We start from the raw sequence: 22,189 nt of genomic DNA on the forward strand, positions 1-22,189 counted from the left end.
GCAAATCATCTGCAGGGAAAATTTTCTGACCTATTTTGCATATTCTTTCAGTCTTAATTTAAAGCCACGAGCTTATATTTGATTTTAGGTGATCCATCTCTGTCCTGTATAAAAAAAATCAAATTTGATGTTTCCATAATATTATCCCAAATGTAGTGAACTAGCTATAATTATTTTCAGTTTTGTTTCTTAACCTGAGAATAATTAATTTTCTGTGGAAGAAACTGAGCTGCCTAGTTGCAGTGACCATGCACTGGTGGAGTTTGCAGTCCTGGGGGATATGGGTTCAGTTAGGCTCCTGGACTTTAGGAAAGCAGACTTTGTGCTCTTCAGAGAGATAGTCACTGGGCTCTCCTGGGAAACTGTCCAGAGGATCAAGGGAGTGGCACAGAGATCTCTGAGGAAGTCTTCCATAGAGCAGAAGAGCTGGCAATTCCCAGGAACAAAAACCTGGGCAAGGAAGGCGAGAGACCAGAACGTCTAAGTAAGGTATTGCTGGTCAAACTGAGATTTGAATGAATCAAATGCAGAGGCAGTGGAGACAAGGACAGGTGAGCTGGGAAAGGCATAGAGATGAAGTTCAGTTGAGCAGTGATGGGGTGAGAAAGGACAAGTTGTACCCTCTCTGATAAATAACACAGGCAAATGGTACAAAGGATGAGGAGAATCCTACAATAAAGATAAAGATTTTACAAGAGCAGATAGTCGCAGGACAAGGGAGAATGACTTCAGACTGAAAAAGGGTCGGTTTAGATTAGACACTAGACCAAAACTCTTTGCTGTGAGGGTGTTGAGGCACTGGCACAGGTTGCCCAGAGATGTTGTGGGCGCCCCTTCCCTGGAAGTCTTTGAGGCCAGGTTGGATGAGGCTCTGAGCAAGCTGGTCTAGAGGGAGTGATGAATGCCCTGGGTGGCAGCGGGGGACATCCCAGGACATGTGGTAGCACTTTTTGCCATGCCCTGTATGAACAGGGCTTGGGGTTTTTTAATTATCTTTTAAGCTGGATCATTGAGCATTAATGGGTAGAAGTAAATCTTGGTTTTGTGAGATCAGTTTAAGAAGAGATACGATAACAGGAAGAAGTAGCTGGGCATGCAGAGGCTAAGTAGGGTGTGCACAGATATTTTTGTAAGGCTTCACTTCTAGGCAGACAAGAAACATGTGAGAGACGCTTTCCAAAAAGCCATGCGCTTGCTGCAGGATTGTCACTGTGCTAGCAATCCAGCTGAACAAATGTTTATACGCTGTATGATGCTAGTAGGAAAATTAGTTAAACTGAATTGTGAAAAAATACTATTTTGGGAAGACTGTGAGTGGAAAAAATTATAAATTGATGATAAATTGCGTAGAGAAGTCTCATAGGTCTTGATAGTACTATTTTTTTACCCTAATTTGATGGACTCTCCTGATTTATTGTAGATATTTGTTTAATGTGTGGCCTACAAAGGCTTTAACTTCGAAGCAGAGCATAAAATTCAATAGAGTTATGATCATCCCTTCTTTCATTTCTTGGAGTTCTGGTAGTATCTTTTTTATACTACCCTGGTGATATTGTCCGATGTTTATTCCTTCTGCTAGTCACGTGGCAGATGGGGAAAAGAGTCCCAGCATTATAGCACGTAAAATCATGTGAGGCCGGAAAAGTGGCTGTTTTGTGGTGGCTATCTAGTTTCCACGTGATTGTCAGTTTCCTGTTGCATCTGCATAAGATGTTGCTTGTGCTCGCTGTGATTTTGGTGACCCTGTACTTGTGAGAACACTCTGTGTGTGCACAGGCAATGCCAGTGGTTCATGTCTGCAGTGTGCTCACTGTGTGCCACCACCTTTCATGTGGGTGCCACTTCAAGCCCTTCTGTCATCTTGTTTAATCTTACTATGTTCCCATCTCTGATAAATTGTATTCTTTTAGCACATGCTGGAATGGCTGTGTACAGGGATGTCTTACAGCTGCATGGAAACTTGCACCATGCAGCTGCTGCTGGATTGCATCTTCCAAAGGGACCTGCATTTCTGAGGAACCTTTGTTGGGAGGTGTAGATACTCACTGTGGAGTCAATTTACATTTGTATCCCTCACAAAGGTTGTGTCTGGCTGCTTGCAGCAATGCCTGTGCTTACCCTTTTCACTCTCAAGGGGAAGGCTAGACTCACACATGTATTAGGATTTCAGTTTGTTTACTCAAATGGTCTTTGATTCACAGTTTGAGATAAGTGTTCTCTGATGCTGAAGCTTTGTTTGGTTTGTCCTTTTGGTTTTTGGGGGTTTGAGTTTTTTTGTTTCCATGCTTTGAGAAAGCTTTCAAAAAGAGCAATAAGTGTCTTCAGTTGTACGTAGTGAATACATTGAAAATGACAGTGAATTTAAGCCTAAAAGCTGTTTGTAAAACAGCTGAGACTCTATGGTGGTGTTGCCAAGACAATAAAAATTAATTCAGAAGCTTTTCTGACTTTTTATGTGATTGTGCAGTTTCAGAAAGGGAGGTGTTGGAGGATTCCCTATTCCATTTGACAAATTCTCATGTCAAGCCTACAAGCTGATTTTTGACTGCCAACCCTGCAGTAGTGTACTTGCAGCAGCTGAGCTCAGCGCCCTGCCTGTCACCACCAACACACTATCACTTCTGCCAGCTAGACAGTCTTATGGTTACACTTGGAGTAACACCTGTGCAAACTCATTAATTGCTAGAAAAATTTCACTGATGTCACTCTAGGAAACAGGAAGAGAGCAGTCTGTATTTTCTGGCAATCTTTTTCAGTTTTGCCTCTGAAAACTGATTTTCCTTCCATTGTTGGCGTTCAGCCATGAGGAAGCTGTGAGGCCAAAGCAGCTCTTGCTGCCAGACCTGACCGGTGAGGGGAAGGAAGACTTGAAGAATTGTTGCTCTGCAGATGCAAACTTGGGTGCCCCTACGTTTTCCGGACGTGCTTCCAAGAGTGTCTTCCATTAGTTTTTTTGTGGCTGCCAAGGAGTAGCCACATGGTTGTCACAGCTGGTCAGAGTAAACGTACTGCACAGGTTGCCATAACAAAACAGCATTTTCTGCAGTGAGAGACAATCCATCCTGAATCCTGAATTGCATGCCAGCACACTTGCCTTCCTGACATATTAGGAGGCACTTCCAAGCGCAAGACAGTCAAGGGCAGTTAAACCAAAATATCCTGGGAGCCCAATTCTACTTTCTTTGGGCAAGTGGGGGTTACTTTCTTTGGGCTCCAAACTCCCAAACTGCAGAACAATGAAGATGATCCCCTGTTGTGGCAGGTGCGTGTCATCTGGCACTGAGGGCAGTGTCTCAGTGGGGCAGCAGTACCTGTGGAGGGCTGGCTATTGCACCCTTGGCTCCTGCCAGCCAAACTCTTCGTTGCGTTCCATGGAGAACGCTGGGCACAGCAGTCCCAGCAGAAGGGAGTGATCCAGAGGTGATACTGGCCCCATCTGCAGCTCATCTCCCCTTCACCAGTAGCTGGGCCTGCCTCAGGACTTCCAGCTCTGCCAGCTGCTTCAGCAGCCCCTGATCAGTGCAAGGAAGAAACAACCATTTTTGGCATCCAGCATCTTGGAACTTGGTGAAATTGAGCAGCCAGAATAGTTTCAGAAACATGGTAGTGTAGAGGGGTAGTAGGATTCTGGTTTGAGTTTTGCATGCTGAGCAACTGAGAAGAAGTACAAAGTGGCCTTGAGGCAGGTTACTGAGACATCATTAATAGGAGGGAGCCATCCTGCAAAACCCTGGGCTGTCTCCTGGCTTCATGGAGCTGCGTTTGAGTGCTGACTTCCTGACAAGTAGCTACTGCTGCCTCCTCTAGCTGGGCATGAGATCTTACGGGAGGAGAAACATGAAAATGCTCCCTGGCACACTCTGTCTCTGGCAGCACAGGTTTTCATACCCAGTATAATAAATCCTTCTTAAAAGATATGTTTCCCTAGAATAAAAAAGGACTATTAAAATTTGTTGTCCTTCATCACACTGTTTTGCAAGGCCATTTGTGGCAAATACACTACCACACTGGTCTCTTTCTGAAAGCTCCTCGTTGACATTTTAATGTGAAAAAGAACAAAACTAAGCTTCTCACCAGGGGACAGCACATTGTGCTGGCCTCCCTGAGACAATTTGTATTGGACTGGAAAGCTGGTGGCTGGCAGAAGGAAAGGCAGGCTGCCTACAGTGCTGGCACAGGAGGTCTGTGCAGGAAGCAGTCATGAGGCACATTGTCCTCTGACATAGTGTTTTTATTAGAGTTGGGCTTCTGTGGAGGAAGCAATTGCAGTCCCTGCTAAGGGAAACCTTCCTCCAGGTAATGTTTCGAGTAGATGAAATTTACACAGATAAATGCTGCTTGATGATAGAATAAGGAAGGAAATACATAAATGGAATTTGTATTCTTGAAGCCAAAATAAAATGCCCTTGTGAAGTAACAAAAAATTAATAAACATTAGTTACGCCTTTGTACTAATTGAGCTTGTGTCATTTCTGTTTCCTTTGTCAAGGAGGCACCAGATACAAGAAAATTTCAGGAATTTGTGCTGTTTAATATTTGAAATCTTAACTTGAAAACTCTGTCTATAAAATCAAAGATCGAAGTAGACTGTGGTTTGGAAAGTGAAATATTTCAGGATTGTTTGCCTCCTATTTCCGTGTGCAAAACTGTGTAGTAACTACAACAAATATATCTTCCACAAAGCAAACAGTCAATTGTGGACAATTTTTTTTTAATTTATTTACAATACCATATACTGAAGGAACCCAAAACTTTCCAAACTTTCTGAACTTTACAGCTTTGTTGTAGGGTTAAAATCAGCTAAAAGCCCTTTATATCCTTCCAGCATGTGTACAGTACTGTTCCCTAAACCTCTTTAAAGTAAAGAGTTAACACTTTCAGGAAGTGAATTTGTAGTTAATTTTTGAGGAAGTTATAACAGCAAAAGAGAATGCAGTAAAATACCTCTGGAAAGATGGAGAGGGAACTGATGTGCAGAGAAAGTTCATTGGGAGCACTGAAATGCCTCTGGGTCACTGGTTCTGCTTTTTTTTCCAGGGCCTTGGTTATTTTCAGTTTATATGTGGGGAGCTCCTGAGTAGAAGCAAGATAAGGAACTGAATCTAGGGACTCACTGCTGCTGATAGCAATAAGAAAAGCTCACAACTCCTTGTTTATACCTAACTCTTAGGCAGGATGGATTTGGATACTGCTTTCTACAAGCGTGTTACGCTTTTGTTTGAAAGCTGTAAAGAAAAGACCAGTTTTCCGGAAAAACACACTCATTGAAGCTCCATTTACAATGTAATTTATTAATTCAAAAATCATTGCTTTGTTTTGGAGCTGTATTTAAACACACTTTATCTCTCCTCCAAATATGTCCAAGTCACTGTGCTTGCTTTATTTCTGGTGCAGTATTGCTTATCTGTAGCTGATGAAGCACAAGGATGGAGAGTGGCAAAGCCAGGTTGTGTAGGTCACTTACAATTCCACACTGCAAAATTCTACAGAAATGCATCTAGATTAAGACTATAATTTCTAAAGTGCTTCCTTGTCGTTTGTAGCATCCTTTTCTCTCAGCCCTTGCAACAGGAAGAAAACCTTTCAGCTGCAGTGACTGCTAAGCTGAAATCCATGTGAAAGTGTTTTTATTCTGATGCCTACCTCTTCATCTGAGTAGGAAGAGCTGAAGCACTGAGAGCTGGAATTGGTGCATTAGAATCTCTTAGAGACTGACTGTATTACTGTAGAAAGTGAAACTTATAAGTAATGTTAGCAATTCTAAATATGCAGCTGTTTGGATGACAAATTTCCTTAGTCAAAACTAAATGTAGAAAAAGAACTATTTTTTGAGAAAGAAGCCGAATTTAGAAAACCACTTATTTTTAGTAATGCTGATATGGACTTGCAACATTTTCTTTTTCCTTTTTTTTCAGTTGTATTAATTACAACTGCTAATATTTGTTGAGCATACTCCTTGCATTAATAAAAGTGTCAGCATTGTTTACAACAGTCTCCAGCCTTTCCTTCAGTGTAATAGTTTTTCTAGTGTTTGTAAAGATCACTGAAATAGGCATGTGGACTTCTGACTGTTTCAAAGCCCTGACTGCTGAGGTCAGAAATGGAGGTGGTGTTACGTCAAACCTAACTTTCAGGGGAGAGCTTCTGTGCACAACATCCAGTTGCAGAAGTGGAATGCCTTCATGCTCTAGCTTTATACTTTAAAAAACCATCTCTAGAAATCACTCAATCCATTTCTCTGCTTTAAAAGAAGATCAACTCAGCTACCTGTAAATATAAAGGAAGTTTAATGGTACTCTCTGCATAACACTGAAAAATGAAACATTCAGTCCTCTTTTCTTGACTAAATGCATACTGCTAGCTTTTTTATGATAAGTCAAAGTAAGTTCTTACAGGGAGAAATCCTATTAAAAAACATGCAAGGAATATTTTATGTTTTTTGAGAGAAAGTGTATGTGTTGCTATTTTTTTCATGCAATGAAAGAGGCCCAATAGATTAATAAAGTGATGATGCATCTATTTCTCATATGAATTTCATTCAAGCTTTTTAATTTTCAGTGACCTGTGCTTATTTTTCATTTAAGTTCTAAAAAAGTTAAATAATCAGACCTCCAAAAACTGGATGTTTTTCTGTATTCTCAAATTCCCTCTAGGAGTCTGGCTGGAAACCTCATTCTTGTTCCACAAGGAGCACTTATGCAAATAAAATGCGTGCTTAACCTGGGCCCTTGTAATTATTCAGCAGTCATGCTCCAAATTTGCTGTCTCTCTAGTGCTGTACAACAGCACTTCCAAATCCTACCAAAGGAAGAGAACACTGTGTTTTTAATGAAGTGAGCTGTTTTGGCACCGGTGATTTTCATCCATTACTTTCAAAAGAAAGCTGTGATTGTTGCTGTAGCACAAAGTTCTAATAGAATGTATTTCCATGTTAAACAAAACCATGTTATTACCAAAGTAATAACAAGCAGCCATCTTCAGTTCAGCATATTTTAACATAAAAGCTGCGTAGATTGAATTGCTAGGTCATAGGCTTTATTTTTCCTTGAAGAAAGGGGGTTGGAGACACTTAGAGGGATTTGGCTAGCAGTTAGCTATATAAAAAGAAAAATAAAATCCTTGTCACTGTCTTTTCTCCCGGCTCCAGCAATTGAATCTGTGCTGTGCTCTCAGATTGGACAGCATTCAGGTGCTGCAGTTTTCTCTGTCTTCAGAGTTAGAGCTATATGCATGCACTAAGCCAAAGAAAAATTATTTTAGTGTGTTCTTGGGTAATTGTGCCATTTAGTTCAGTTATGGTGAGACTGTTTATAAAGGGAGGAAGTAAAAAAACCTAAAGCTAACTGGAAGGAGTTATATTTACATCTTTGAAAGAATAGTGGATTGAAATTAGAAAAGAAATGTGAAACTTCCTACATAACAGAATTTCTGTGAGTGAAATATCTTGGCAAATGCAGGAACTTCAGAAGGTTTGTCCTTTGAATGGGGCAGTACTTAAAATGAACTGAGTTGGACCCAAAAGCAAGTGGGTAGGTAAATGTCCAAGAATTTCTCATTGAAATACTATTGCTTAAGGAACAGAATTTTTTTTAATACATGTGAGAAGGGGAGGATGTTGGGGAGGGGGAGATGGATAGTTTCTATATTGATGCTGGTTATCCAGCAAGATTTGTAGAGCAGACCTTTTACCCGTGTTGCAGATTGATGGGTAACTGTGTGATGTGCCATCTGCTTAAGTGTTTAACATCTGTTTAACTGTTAAGTTAAACTTAGTCTTTGTGCATATATGCTCTTACTTTTTATTTATTCATTAAAAGATCTCTAACAAGTACTTAAGCTATCTAAATAAAAGGGAGTAAATAACCTTGAAAGCAGCAGAATTGCGTTTTTAATGAGGTGTATGGAAGCTTCACATTAATGACTTGGATTACTGTTTGATCCCTTTTTTTGGTAAAGTATTTGTTTAAAACTGTGTGTGTTAACTGGAACATGCAATGAACATCCATTTCATACTTCCATAGTTGAGAAATAGGTGCTGAAGAACTGTTTCTATCTACATACTGAATAAACCCTACTGAGTGTTAAAAGTACTGGGTGAGTGTGAACACCATGTTTGGGATTCAGCCCACTGTTTAATCCAGAACAGAAGCATAATTATCAGGATGGTTTGGGTTTGGTTGGTTTTTCTTTTCAGTTAAGTTTTTGGTGTGCTTTGCCATTTTATTGTGAAGGTGAGCTAGGTAAGTTGGGAGGAAAGCAAGTGTCGAGCAGAGAACACAGTATAGGCAGCCAGAGGGTGATTTGGAGAAGGGCGTCTCTCCAAATCTCTCATTCATCTCTCATTAGGAGAGACTTTGTGGGGACTACTGATTCATTTCTTTAATTGAGCTTCTGGAAGAGGTCTGAATACCTGGCCACTGTGCTGGAGTCAGGTGAATATGTAAGGACAGGAAAGAGCCGTAACAGTGAGAGCAGAGCTGAAAGGAATGAGGAGAAATTTGTAATTTTCCCAAGTTTTGGACAACAATGACTTGAGGACTGAGATTTATTGAGATACTAGAGAAGGTGGACTTGCAAGTACTGAAGCTGCAGATGAAGGAGGAGGTCTTAAAAATCTGGAATTTAGACAGCTGAGTGAGGAAGATAAATACAGGGGACTGACAGTGGTGAAAATTAGAAGGAAACCTTCCTCTTGCATTAAAAGAGCACAGTGAATGGGATGAAGAGGACTGAAGCTGGTAAACACCAGAGGTAAACAGTCCATGAAAGCATACAGCTTGTTCAATAAGAGGGAACAAGTTTTAATAAGAAGGGAAAGGCAAGCAAGTAGTAATTCATTTGTACTGCAGAATTTTGACCAAGAAAGACCACAAACCATAGAGCAGAAGAAATGGAGCACATTGCACAGCGTGGCACCCACTGCCACCGTGGCGAGGGAGAACAAGGCTGGTGTATCCAAGAACAAGGCTGGGGTATCCAAGAACAAGGCTGGTGTACCCAAGAACAAGGCTGGGGTGCCCAAGAACAAGGCTGGTGTGCCCAAGAACAAGGCTGGTGTGCCCAAGAACAAGGCTGGTGTGCCCAAGAACAAGGCTGGGGTATCCAAGAACAAGGCTGGGGTGCCCAAGAACAAGGCTGGGGTATCCAAGAACAAGGCTGGGGTGCCCAAGAACAAGGCTGGTGTACCCAAGAACAAGGCTGGGGTGCCCAAGAACAAGGCTGGTGTGCCCAAGAACAAGGCTGGTGTGCCCAAGAACAAGGCTGGGGTATCCAAGAACAAGGCTGGGGTGCCCAAGAACAAGGCTGGTGTATCCCATGTACTGTAACCAGGGATCCTGGTTAGGGCAGAAAGGATGGGAGAGTGGATACTAGGAGGTGCTATGCTCCAAACTCCCTTAAATCTTGGGCTTGTCAGGTTTGTTGCCCCTACCATTATTTCTAATCAGGAGGTGGAATAAACTCATGGAACGGTTGCAGCTGCGTGTTGAAAGTAACAAAACACTTTATTCAAAGGTCTTCGTTTGAAAGCAGACACAGCATTGCATTTAACAGATGGAAGCTATTTCTGTGACTCTTCAAGTGCTTCCCAGAATGATTCCATTGTATCAGTGTTGAAAAGAGAAATCTACCCAGAGAAATAGTTTGAAGAATTCTGTGTGATTTTTTAAATCTTATTATAGTATTCACTGGCTTTAAGTTTTACACTTTTAGATAGCATTTTGTATGAAGTTCTGTCATGTCTTGATCATAAGGTAATGATTTCATGTGTGGGTTTTTTTCATTTACTTTGCACATGAATTTTACAGATCACTCTTTCATTGAATATGGAAAAAGAAAATTTAAATGTTATTTTTAATGCCATAAGAAGTTTGAAGACAACTTGGGAAAACAGAAATCAAATTAATTTTACAATTATCTAAACTGAGAGAAATTGAGTCATTGGAAGTTCTTCTTGCCCTTAAAAAAATGAAAAGTCAATAAAAATGTTAACCTGAATTTAAGAATAATGAGGCACATAGAAATACAAAATTTAGGCACAATCAAAGCTTAAGCTTAAGGACTGATCAGAGCTTAAAGATGCCTCTTTCTCACACAGCATTTTCTTCTGAGCAGGTGATTTCTGAAGGGCTTAGTGAAATTTCTATTACATTATTGAGTTGTTACCTGTCAATTTGAGTTTATGGGTGTTAATTCTTATTTAAAGTCCTAGGCAAACTTCATTGTCTAATAATTTTAAACAATTATGAAATGACTTCATAAGCCTTGACTGTCTCACAATTACATGCTTTATATGGCAGTTTAAATAATAAATATTTGTTGAAATACTGTACATATTGGAAAACAGAGCTTTCCATTCTTTGCTGTAACCCCCATATTCCTCTTCCTCATTCTTTTGAGCAATGGTAATTTAAGTAGAGTAGATATTAGGAAGAAATTCCTAACTGTAAGAGTGGTGAGGGACTGAAGGAACTGGTTGCCCAGAGAAGTTGTGGATGCCCCATCCCTGGAGATGTTCAGTGCCAAGTTGGATGGAGCTTTGAGCAATCTGGTTTAGTGGGAGGTGTCCCTGCCTATTGCAAGGGAGTTGGAACCTGATGTTTAAGGTCCTTTCCAACCCAAACTATTCTATGGTTCTGTTAATGTGTGACACAACTCACCTAAACATTCCTTTAAAGAGGTGAAGCAAACCACAGTTCAGCCACATCTAATTAAATATAAAGGGGTTGAACTAAAATACAAATAATTTCTGTTTTGAACTGTTAATCAATGCATGCCCGTGATGGAGAGCAACCAAAAACAACTGCAGCTGAAATGCAGAGAATAAGTTTATTCCATGACCTCTCTAACTGGAGGGTCCTGAAACAAGGCTGGGCAGCAGTGACACGAGTGAGGGCACAGGCACCATCAGGCTCAGTCCAATCCTGGCAGCGGCAGGGCTGCTGCTGTGCCCATTTCTCCAGGGCCTGAGCACGCGGAGTTTAGCACCGTGCAGTGGCCTCCCTGTGCTTTTTATGGTCTCTGCTTTGATCTTTCTCCCAACAGGGAGCTGAAGCATGCCTGGGATAGGGCCTGCAAGTCTCTGTAAACATCTATGTTATCTCTACACAGAAATTCTACTTCTCCAAACAGACAGGGGGTAAACAGCAGTAGATTTAATATATGGTTTCCCACACTGATATTCTCCAGGCCTTGGTATTCCCAGCTGGAGCGAATCCACCATCTTCCTTGCCATTCTTCCCCCTTTAACCATTTCTTCTGAACACACACGGAACTTACATCACTTTGTTCAAGTGTTTTCATAGCTGTTTTCACATCGAATCACATAATAAAGCATCTCTGACTCTACTCTTCATAATTCCTTCCACTCTTCTACCCCCTTCAAGGTCACCTGCCAACACTTGGGAATCACACTGAGCACATCTACTTGTAGCTCCATGGGACAATTGGTATAACCCCATCAGAACACAGGATTTCACTGAAATCCTGTTCAGTTTTGAGCTGTGGATTGAAGTGAAGACATTTTTAAAAGGAAAAATGGTGAAGGCATTCTCCTTGGATAAAAGAGAGGACTGCATTCTCCTCTGGTAACATAGCAGCCATACCTGGCAAGGGCTATGCATTAGCTTTCAGACAAACTATAGCAGCAGGATGAAAATATTGCAGGCATTTTGACTTAAAATTTCTTTTTCAAGGTGCTATATATCTAATTAAAACCCTTTTCAAGGACAGAAACTCAGTTACTTCTTATGATAAAATGTATCTGATATCTATTTGCTTCACACTATAATGTGTATAAAATAAACAGTAAACAAAATATAATCCCAAAATATCATCCATTCATATTTTTTATCCTGTTTAAAATCCTCATATTAATGTATATAGAGACAATGTGCATATTTATATGCACACAGAGAGTGGCTGAAACTTGTGCTTTATTCTTCTTTTTGAAGTTCAGCCTCATGGCGAGATTGCATTATTTCTAAGCTTCTTATTTGTAAATGCGAAGAGTTTTTCAATCATCTGCAATTGATGTTTACTGCCAAATTGCTGATGCAGGAGCCTCATCTCTGCCTGGTGGCCTGTGCTAGTTAATAAGGGCTCTTCAGCTCAGCAAATGTGTGCACAGGTGCGTGCATGTATTCTTGCTCCAACTGTGTAACTTTTTTGACATTAAGTATGTTGGAAAAACTTGATCATGTTTCTCTCAGTGGAATAAGAAAATCCTGAGCAGATGCTGATCTTCAGGTGAGGGTGCTGGGGAAAGGACATGCAAAATTGTAAAGGCATGCTTGGTCTTACTTTTGACATGGAGGCACAGTATGGAGCTGTCTTTCTGCATCCCCTTCTCTCTGGGCCAGCCAGAGCCATCTGATTATTCTGCTCAAGCTTAACTAATCACTGTACTGAGGAGCTGTGTTCAGTGAGACGTGATCTTGACCAAATCCAGAAATGGATAAACGGGCACCATAGGAAGCCTTGGCAATGGCAGGCACTTACCTTTTTTAATGTGTGGCACAGAAAGCCGTTTAATTCTATGATAAACCACCCTCACCGTAAGGAATTAAAATACCTTGTTGCACTCAGTACTGCATACACATGCATATCTGTACATGGACAAAGTAAAAGTCTCTTGTCCTTTCATCACTTTTTCTCTTCTTCCCCATCTCCAGTATAACTATTTCACTAAAATTTTTCCTACACTTCTTGGATAATATGAAGCATTTAAGAAATAATAATAAAAACCAGTAAACAATGTATATTTTTCTCAGATACCTTATTTAGATCTGTCATAAATTTTTTTGTCATGCTCTTATGTCATCCCATAGGACTAGTGGCTCTTCTGGGTATCTGAGAAAACAGTGAAGAAAATCACTTTTCTGTAAGCTTAGCAAACATCTAGAGAAGTCTGTTAGCAACCTAATGAAATTACAGAAATCAGCAGAGCAACAAAAATTTCCAATTTCATCAGTATTATGTGCTGAGGTTGACAGCACAAGACAATTTCTGCAGGATATAAATACATAGCTAAAAGGCATGATTTGTTTTTAAAATAACCAAACCACAAAAATATGAGGCACAAGCTTTAAAACGTTGTGAAAATTAATAGATTGGACAAATTCTCTACTTCTTTGTGTCTGGTTTCAGCTGTAATAGGGTTAGTTTTCTTCTTAATAGCTCTTACAGTGCTGTGGTTAGGATTTAGCATGAGAATAAAGCTGGTAACACACTGAGGTTTCTCAGCAGCGCTTACCTTAAGGCAAGGACTTTTCATCTTCCCATGGTCTGCCAGCCAGAGTCTGCTCAGCCAGGACAGGACAGCTGACCCCAACTGGCAAATTTTGGGCCATGTTATATACCATACCATGAAAATCATACCCAAAATATAATCCAGGGGGAGTTTATCATAAGAGAGGGGCAGTCATTGCTGGGGGATGGATTTGGACATCGGTTTGTGCTGAGCAATTTTATTGTGCATTACTTTTCTCTCTTGGGTTTTTATTCTTTTATTCTTCTCTCTCTTGGGTTTTATTACTCTCTCTCTCACACACCCTCTTCTTTCCATTGTTACTGTTGCTGTAATTGGTTTTATTAGAATTTTTATTATTATTGCAGCTACTATCTGTTATAGACTGTTCTCATTTTAACCCTTAAGTTTTTAATTTTTTTCCTGATTCTCCTCCGCATCACAGCATGAAGGGGTTGGGGAGAGGTACCTGACTGCCATTCAATTGCACAAAGTTATGGTAGGCACTTTAGTCTATAAATATGTTTTAAAATTTGACTTTGCCCGCCTGCCTCTTACATGGCTTGAAACCTCAGATTCTGAGTGCTTCATGTTGTCATGTCTTAGATACTCTAAAAATGCTTCTATTAATTTAATTTTTAAGTTACCAGTTACACTGTTCCAACTGTATTTGTATAGATAGTACAACAGAAGTATCAGTTGATGTATAGAGACAAAAAGATATCTAAATAAATTATATAGTAATAATAGAGTTCCTTTTGAAAGTTGGGGTTTTATTCATTTAAAGTATTACATAAAGGAATAATTATTTTTTATACTTTGCATATTTTGGGAAAATAGCTTTCAATTAAATATTTGATATATTAATAGTGAAGGATAATCAAACAGCATCACATAGATACATTGAGTCTCTATGGTGGAATCTTGGAACTTTTGGAACTTGGTAATTAGACACCAAAAATTATTCTAAGACAGAAATAAAGAAAAATCATTTAAAAGATGTGAGTATTATAAGTGTACAAATTCATCTGTGCATAACAAAGAATTTGGAAGTTGGGAGTTATCAGAACTCAGAAATACCAGGTGTTAGTACACTTGAGTTTTTTATAAATGTCTGGTTTTCCCCTTTGCTTCTCCTTGCTTGCTGTTGTTCTTTTTGTCTTTGCTGCTTTTCCAAAATATTTCTAAGGAAAGTGTATTAGCATGCATTATATTGATGGGTGTAAATTGCAATTTCATTTTAACTCTGCACCTGTTGGAAATGTACTGCACAATTGCCTAACACACGTTCCTTTCCTGCCTGTGTACTTGCAGCACTCCACTTTTTATTGTTCTACAGTCAGATCTAGATAAACCCTTATGTTTGCTTTTCTGTATTAGTAGTACTTGAAATAGCCAGCTCTTAACAGTGGCCCACCATCAGTTTCCAGCTGATTATTCTTCTGCTTAGTCACTCATATATCATTTGATGAGTATTTTCTCTATAGCTTAAATACTGTATCATGTTTAACTTCTTTTTTCTTCTTTTCTTTAGTACTGCTTTTTTTCATGCGAATCCCAAAATTATTACTTCTGTTTTTCTATGGCCACTTTGCCCTTTCCTATAACAACTGTTTACGTGCAACCTGAAACAAGTTTGTGGTGATTAATGGGCTTCAGGTGCTTCCAGCTCCTTCTCCTATCAGGTATATAGATGCTGTTCCTTCATGTTGCCAAGTTTGTGGACAAGTGTTCTTGTCCTTTGGAAAACACTTGGACACTGTGAGTTTTGTGGGAGCTAACCTTATTAGCAGAAGCAGGTCAGCTGCCTTTGGTGACCCACAGTAATGGATAGCAGTGGCTGCTGATGAGGCTGATGCTGGCGTGCTCCTGGGGCTGCACTTCCACGGCTCCTCTGCCCTTCCCTGCAGGGATCTCTGAGGAAAGACAGACGTGTGTGCAGTGTGCTGATAGGTGTTCTGTCGGAGGAAACAAGTAGCCCCATCGTAAAGTTGCAGTTTCTTCCACAGGCTAATCTAATAGTATTATGTAAATCTCTTTCTGTTGGATTAGTGTAATTTTAAAAAGGGAAGTAGTCAAACAAATAGTAAAAGTAGTTGAATCTCAGTACATTATGTTTTCAGAGTTGTGTACTGAATATCAAATTTTTAAATAGGAAAAAAATGCCTGCATGTCAGAAACATACTGAGGCACCTAATTACTCTGACGGCAACTTTATGCCTTTTCCTTACTCCTATTTCCTTCTCCCATTAAACTTTGTAAGGCAGTCTTCTGGACCAACTCTGTGTCCAGCTTAGAACTCTTTCACCAGGTTCTTGGAGCAAGAGTTTTACTCTTCAAAGAACAAACTACCTGGATAGAGCTGGTGCAGACAGCTGGGAGTGGGAAAGAATACAGGGTATCTGCCACCCCTAATTACTGTCATCATCCTTGTAGAAAAAATGGAAGTACTTTTTTGTGTTTTCCCTTTGATTCTAAGGGAACTTTTATATTTCTGTATTTAAAACTTTCCTTAATTCATGCTGATGAGCAGTTTTTTTGTGATCCCACTAAGCAAGGACCAATAAAGGTTGACATATAGGGGGCTTTATTGGTGCTTCCATCCCCTATCTGCATGACTTTTGCTTTTACATATATTTATTGTTAAGGGCAGTATGTCTCATGATGTAAAAAGGATACAGAAATGTCATGATTAGGTAATGGGTAACTACTTGTTCTGAAGTGAATCTGAAAAATCACTGGATGTGGATATATGCCAAGTGTCCAACAAAGAGTAGGTTTAAGGTAGTAATTAAGGGCTGGTTGAGTTAAGGATTACAAGATCACAAAACAAATTACTATTATTAGCAGAAGTATTTGTTCTTACATCAAGCTGTCATCCTTCCTTGCTGTTTTACCTGATTCTGCTATGTGGAAAAAGAATGATGTCGGACACTTAATAAAGTGTGAATTTGTGATTTACTTTGGGAGAGGGTGCAGGGTGGTTAGCATGATTTTCTTCTAAAATGGCTGTCATTTTTTGACTTTAAAGCACTCCATGTGCTTTAAATCAAACCTACAAAAGCAAGGAAACTTAAAAAACCAAAGGACTTTTCTGACTTTAAAGATGCTGTATGAATGAATGCTGAATCTGAAAATGTGGGATCTTTGGGAAGATATTACTGGATATTCTATGAGTGTTATGTGTGCAAAGCTGATTTATACCAGCTTGTCACTGCAGTTCTGCAAGGGAAAGCCCAGTAAATACATTTTGATTTACACATCTCCTCTGCTTTTAAAACAGGAGTTTAGAGAGAGTTGTAAAATGGTGTGGCTTAGGGATCACAGGCATGAAACAGCCCCTTTGATTGCAGCTTAAGTGTGATCTGCGTGTACAGCGTTTAATAACAAGCAGCTAATTGTGCGGTTGTGTGCTGAATAAGTACCACAACAGCAACAACAAGAAGGTTATTTGGTGTATAACTGGCACTTACTCACGATACCTGTTAGTTGATGAACTTCTTACAGTCTTGAGCAGTGTCAAAGATTTTTGGAGCTTCACCTCCTGTCAAACCGTGGATGAGACCAATCTTTAAAGTAATATGTTTTAAACAATGTATTGGACTTCTGATAACACTTTTATATTGAATAGTGATAGGTCAGGGCATCCTTCCAACAGGTGGTTGTGGACAGAGAAAATAGTGAACGACTGAAAAAATAAATGGCATATCCCAGGAGAGAGGAGATCTACTTGTTGTATGTAGCCCCCTTTGTTCCAGGATGCCAACCTCATGCTGTAACGTCATAGTTGACCCATTGCCAAAATAAGATTAAACAGTCTTAGCCTTAAAGGCATTGGAAGCATGAAGTGGCTTTGGGGAATGGTGTAATTCGAATATGCATAATACTATGTAAAAATCATCATGCCAGTAAAACACAGACAACTCTTAATTCCCGCCAACTTTTATAATTAAATCTTGGATATCAGAATATATTGTATGTCTGTGTAGTTCTGATTTGTTTTTCCTTTTTCATTCCAGAACTGATGTTAGATGTAATTTTGGTTCTAATATTTTATTTTGGGGGTTGTTGTTTCTGTGTTTGTTTGATTTGCATTGTAGGGATTGTGTAGGGATTACAGGGGGGTGAGGGTGGGTAGAGGGGAGGGTTGTTTCTTTTTTTTGTTTGTTTTGCTGATTTTCCACCATGAAGCAGTAGCTTTTGCTAAACTTAGATGAGAGTTGTTAGCCATGCAGCATTCAAGCCTGTGGATTAATCATAAGCAGAAATATTTTTCTTCCTCTATCAGATGTTTTAGATTTCTAGCCTGAAAGCCAGCCAGGTGGTCAAAAGACAAACAGCAGCTTTTGACTTCCTTGTGATCTATGAGCTTAAGTAGCTGCTTGGAGTTGTGATGATGTCTGCATCTGTCTACTACTCCACTTTGTTTTTCCTTTGAAACTGAATTTTCTGCAAAACTGACTGCTTTTTAAATAAAGCTTTGTATCTCTGTGGAGATGCGCATGCTGTGGGGGAGAGTGTGAGACAATCACTTCCTTTTCTCACTGGAAGCAAGAGCCAGAAAGGCTGTGTTTTCAATTCAGCAGTGCAAATACCTCCACTCTGGCAGTGCAAAATTGCTCAGACCATGGAGATCAAACTCAGTTTTTGTGAAATTGGACTGAACCAGGCAGAGAAGGCTCATGACCTTAGGATACCATGTCTAGCTCTCTGCTGTCAGTTTAGGATGACATGGGTATTCCAGAGGTCTGTGCTTTCTCTTTCAGTCACATATGAAAGTGTTACATGTCAGAGGGTGTCTCTGATAACACTAGCAGGCCGAGTCTGGGCAAGTGATGCAGGTCTTCCAGCCTGTGTGTGATGGAGAAGAGGATATGGTGTGGTCTGAAGCACTGCTCTGTCCCCTGCAGTTTGTAATAGTAATGTGGGGGTCCCCATATGGAAATCTGATCCTTAAAAACTTTGTGTGGAATTGAGGGCAGGCAGAATTTAAGGCAAAGTCAGTTTCATGCAATATAGCATCGTCTCACAAGTTTATGAATTGATTTCATTAAACAGTGAAGAATTAAACATGAATAGTGATCATAATACTGAAACAAATCTAAACCTCACCTTTAGACTGTTGAGGTTTAAGATTTCTCTCAAAGTTTACTTCACTCACTACCCATGGCTGCATTCAAAGATGTCCCAGATGGTGGTGGCTACTCTAGAGCGTCTTTCTAAGAGTTCACATGAGAGGTCCTGTCTTTGCCCTGCCCTTCCACGAGTGACAGTCATTTAGCCTTGCCCAGCTGCATGTCCCAGTTCAAGACAATGTGTCGTCACTCAGGGCACTGTGTGGGATCAGCGTAGTAATGGTGGCGTGAAATGTGTAGCTCTGAGTGCTTTATGGCTGTTCAAGTAGTCAAACCTATTAAGGCTAGCTCTGATTTAATTGCTGTTCTAAATCTGCTTTAGAGAACAGATCTTCTTCAGTTACCAGGGTAGGGTAACTTCAAAAAATGTTCTCCTTAGTATCATCCTGTAATTCTATTATTCCTTCATATGGTAAAAAAACCAGAACAGAATTTTCTGAGAATCCTCAACAAGAGATTAGGGAAACTTAAAAGAAAAACTTCTAGAAATCTTGTTCTTTCTTTAAATCAACATTAGGCTCCTGGAGATTTCTGACCTACATCCATGTGTACATCTAGCAACACCAGGCTTGTACATCAATGATGGTGTGCTGGAGCCAGCAGCTTCCTGGAGTTTCTTCTGTTTTGTAATACAAACACAGGTTTTGTTTCTCAGTGTCTCGGTACTTTTCTCATCTTCAAACTTGTCCTTAACAAGATGAGTAATTCTTGATACTACTGTATTTAGACAGTGCTTTCAAAATCCAAAGCAGTGTCATGAAACCAAGTTTTGTTTTAAATTTTTTTTAAAAAACAAACTTAAGGATAGAATATATATAGAATAAAGTGAATATTGACAAATAATGTAGATTGTAAAAACTACTAATTGTCCCAAATGCAGAACAAAGAAAAAATATTCAACAAACATACTTTTGCCCAGTAATCCCCAGTGCACAGATTTGTCAAAAATCCAGTGGTCCTCGCTGGTAAGGTGCTACCTTTTACTTACTGATGCGCTGAAATGTGTGCATTTGTATGACAATTTAAGATTTAATTAATCTTAAATTATGTTTCCTGCCGCTTCTAGGTTTTCTTCAAGTGTTATTCTAGATGGCATAAGAAGCAGTTATATACTTAGCCAGAGTTAAAAGCTGATTTCCGCCACCACAGCAAACAGGCTACTCTTAACTCTGAATTGTCCTAAACTGAACCCTCGTCATCTCTTTGTTTTTCAGTGGGCAGTTTGCCGTAGTGAAAAAATGCCGCGAGAAAAGCACCGGCCTGCAGTTTGCAGCAAAATTCATCAAGAAAAGGAGAACGAAGTCCAGCCGCCGTGGAGTGAGCCGGGAGGATATCGAGCGAGAAGTTGGAATACTGAAAGAGATTCGGCATCCCAATGTGATAACGCTTCATGACGTCTATGAGAATAAAACAGATGTCATTCTCATTCTGGAGCTGTAAGTAACTCTGGAGACCCATGGACTAGTAGGAGAATATTTGTTTCTTTGGTTTTTAAAAACAAACCAAAATTTGAGAATTGCAGTGGTTCAATGGAAGTTCCTTATCACCCCAAAAGAAAATAGGTAATAGCCTAGGAAATCTTTGGTTTTTAGTCAGTGTTATAGTTTCCTGATTTCCACACGTATTTTTCACTCTGAATGCACTATAAAGTTGTTTTATTTTTTTAAATCAGCATATTTAGCATTTCTTTTTTTCTGCTTTTTACTTTAATCACTGAATAGCCTCGAACTAAATATACTGATTTGAAGATCAGAGCACAGGAAAATAGAGATTGTTAGTGGAGATTAGTTTAGGAAATTTCACTGTTTTGTGTTGGTGTAAAGTGGCCTCAGTGAATGCTTTTTCTCATTTTGTAATCCACATGAATTTTCCCCACAGTTGTCTCTTGTTAAAATGAGAACTGAACTTCCACATTGTTTCATACTGGTTTAGTTACCAATTTTTCATCCAATGTCATTGCTAATAGATTGAGCGTCCGCAGAAGCTACTTCTCCATTTTTTAGTCTGGCTTCCAGTTTCTCAAAGACTGCAATTGCAGGAGTTAAGCCGTAGTCACCTGTTAAGAGTTTGTCAGTGGTGCTGCTGGAATGTGCATGTCTTTGCACACTTGGCATGCCTGGCACTTTTTTATTGCCATACCTGCTCAGTATCAGTTAACCATACTGTACAGTAAGAAATTCATGCATGCAGAAGACTTGGTACCAGAATCTTAGGCAGCACTTGTGTCTTTTTGTGGGTTGTTCATGTGGTTTTTCTTGTGCAGGTTTTGTCTTCCTGTTTACTAGCTTTGATAAATTGTATTTCCACTTTATAAAGATACTTCAGTGTTGCATGGTTTCAGTAACATGTACATTTACAGTATAGATTTAAAAAGGAAACTGGGATGTAGCTTTTAGAGTTCCATTTTTTTCTATGGCCTATATATTCGCGATACTACTTTGTTATGTCATGTGTTGTTATGCAAACATATTTTTACACTTCTAGTCCAGCATGTGATATTTTATTGTAATAGTTGTAGTCTGGCTTGGTTTTTTTTAGTTCCAGTTGTATACACTTGAATTAGTTTGTCAAATGTAGGTAATTTAAACAAGTATTTTTTTCCAAACTAAATTACCATCTGTATAAAGTAAAAGTTCCTTAAATTCTTACTGTTTCTTACTTGGGTTTTGTTCAGAATTCTTTGAAGTATGATGTGAATACACAGCAAAATTAGTGTGATGCTTCTTCCTCTCCCTACTTGATACTAACTCTCATGTTCTCCTGCTCTACAACTTTGCTGTCAGAGTATTGCTGCTTCTGCAGCTCCTTCTGCTCTGGAATCTGTGCAGATGAGATCAGGCCAGCGTCTGTAAGCTGTGAGGGAGACTTGGCAGTCGCGGCGGTGGTAGGAGGAGTGGGACTGCCCCAGCCACCCCCACCCGAGGCATGGAATGGGAGCTCTTTTGGCAGCAGGGCTGCTCTGTGTGTGTGTGTCAGTGTGCAACCACCCCTGTCCATTGAGCAGACTGTCTGCATGTTTCATAAGCTCAATGTCATGAAGCTCCGCAAATTATTTGTATTGCAATTTAGGTAATTGTTTTGCAAGGTGAGCAATCCCTATATAGTTTCAATCTGAGATTTTTTTATTTTTTTTTTCCAAATTGCTTTGTGAGTCTTTCAATTGAAGAAGTGCTGTTTTGGATATCATAAAGGTAATGCATTTATTTATTTAGACAGTCAAAGAGGAAAAGATGATGTTAGCAATCCCTTTGTAAACTTGAATATGCTAACTGCTACAAAGTTTTGTAGTTCTCAAAATCACTGTGATGTTACATAAAGCTATTGAATAGACAGGATTGTCATTTTAATCGCATGCTTAGACATTAAATATGTAATCCTTTTTCTCTAATGTTCTAGTGTTCACATTTTGCCTAGGGACCTACCCTCTTGACAGTCTTTGTTCTTACAGAGCAATTTCGTATGAACAGAAATAAAGCTGAAATCTCATTAAATAACCTGTTTATCTTCAGAATCTACCCTAAGTGTCCATTTTCCATTTTGATTAGAACATAGTGTATTTCCTGGCTCTTGTGTTCTGTTCTGACTACAATTATGAGGCAGTATACCACACAGAGACACAATTTTGTATAATTGAGCAACCACAGCTGCCCTTTTGTTGCCATATGTCAACATGCACAGTCCCAGGGTGACAGGGTGTATGGCCTGTTCACTATTGATTTTTATTTTCTGCTTCAGCAAGAGGTTTGCTGTATTGCATACAGCCTCCTAAACATTTTTCTGCCTTACTAATTGGCAGTTTCTCAGAGGT

The 22,189-nt window shown here is 39.5% G+C and overlaps 1 protein-coding gene across 1 annotated transcript in view; it reads left to right on the plus strand.

Moving 5' to 3' along the window:
* The window catches only part of DAPK1 (death associated protein kinase 1), an 84,682-nt gene that overhangs the window by 20,662 nt on the left and 41,831 nt on the right, over window positions 1–22,189 (plus strand). The window contains exon 2 of the mRNA XM_063181272.1: window positions 19,596–19,817. Coding sequence (XP_063037342.1) covers window positions 19,596–19,817 — 222 coding nt within the window. The remainder of the gene's footprint in view (window positions 1–19,595; window positions 19,818–22,189) is intronic.

Source organism: Melospiza melodia, chromosome Z (assembly GCF_035770615.1).
Source record: "Melospiza melodia melodia isolate bMelMel2 chromosome Z, bMelMel2.pri, whole genome shotgun sequence".
In the NCBI taxonomy this organism is placed as follows: Eukaryota; Metazoa; Chordata; class Aves; order Passeriformes; family Passerellidae; genus Melospiza; species Melospiza melodia.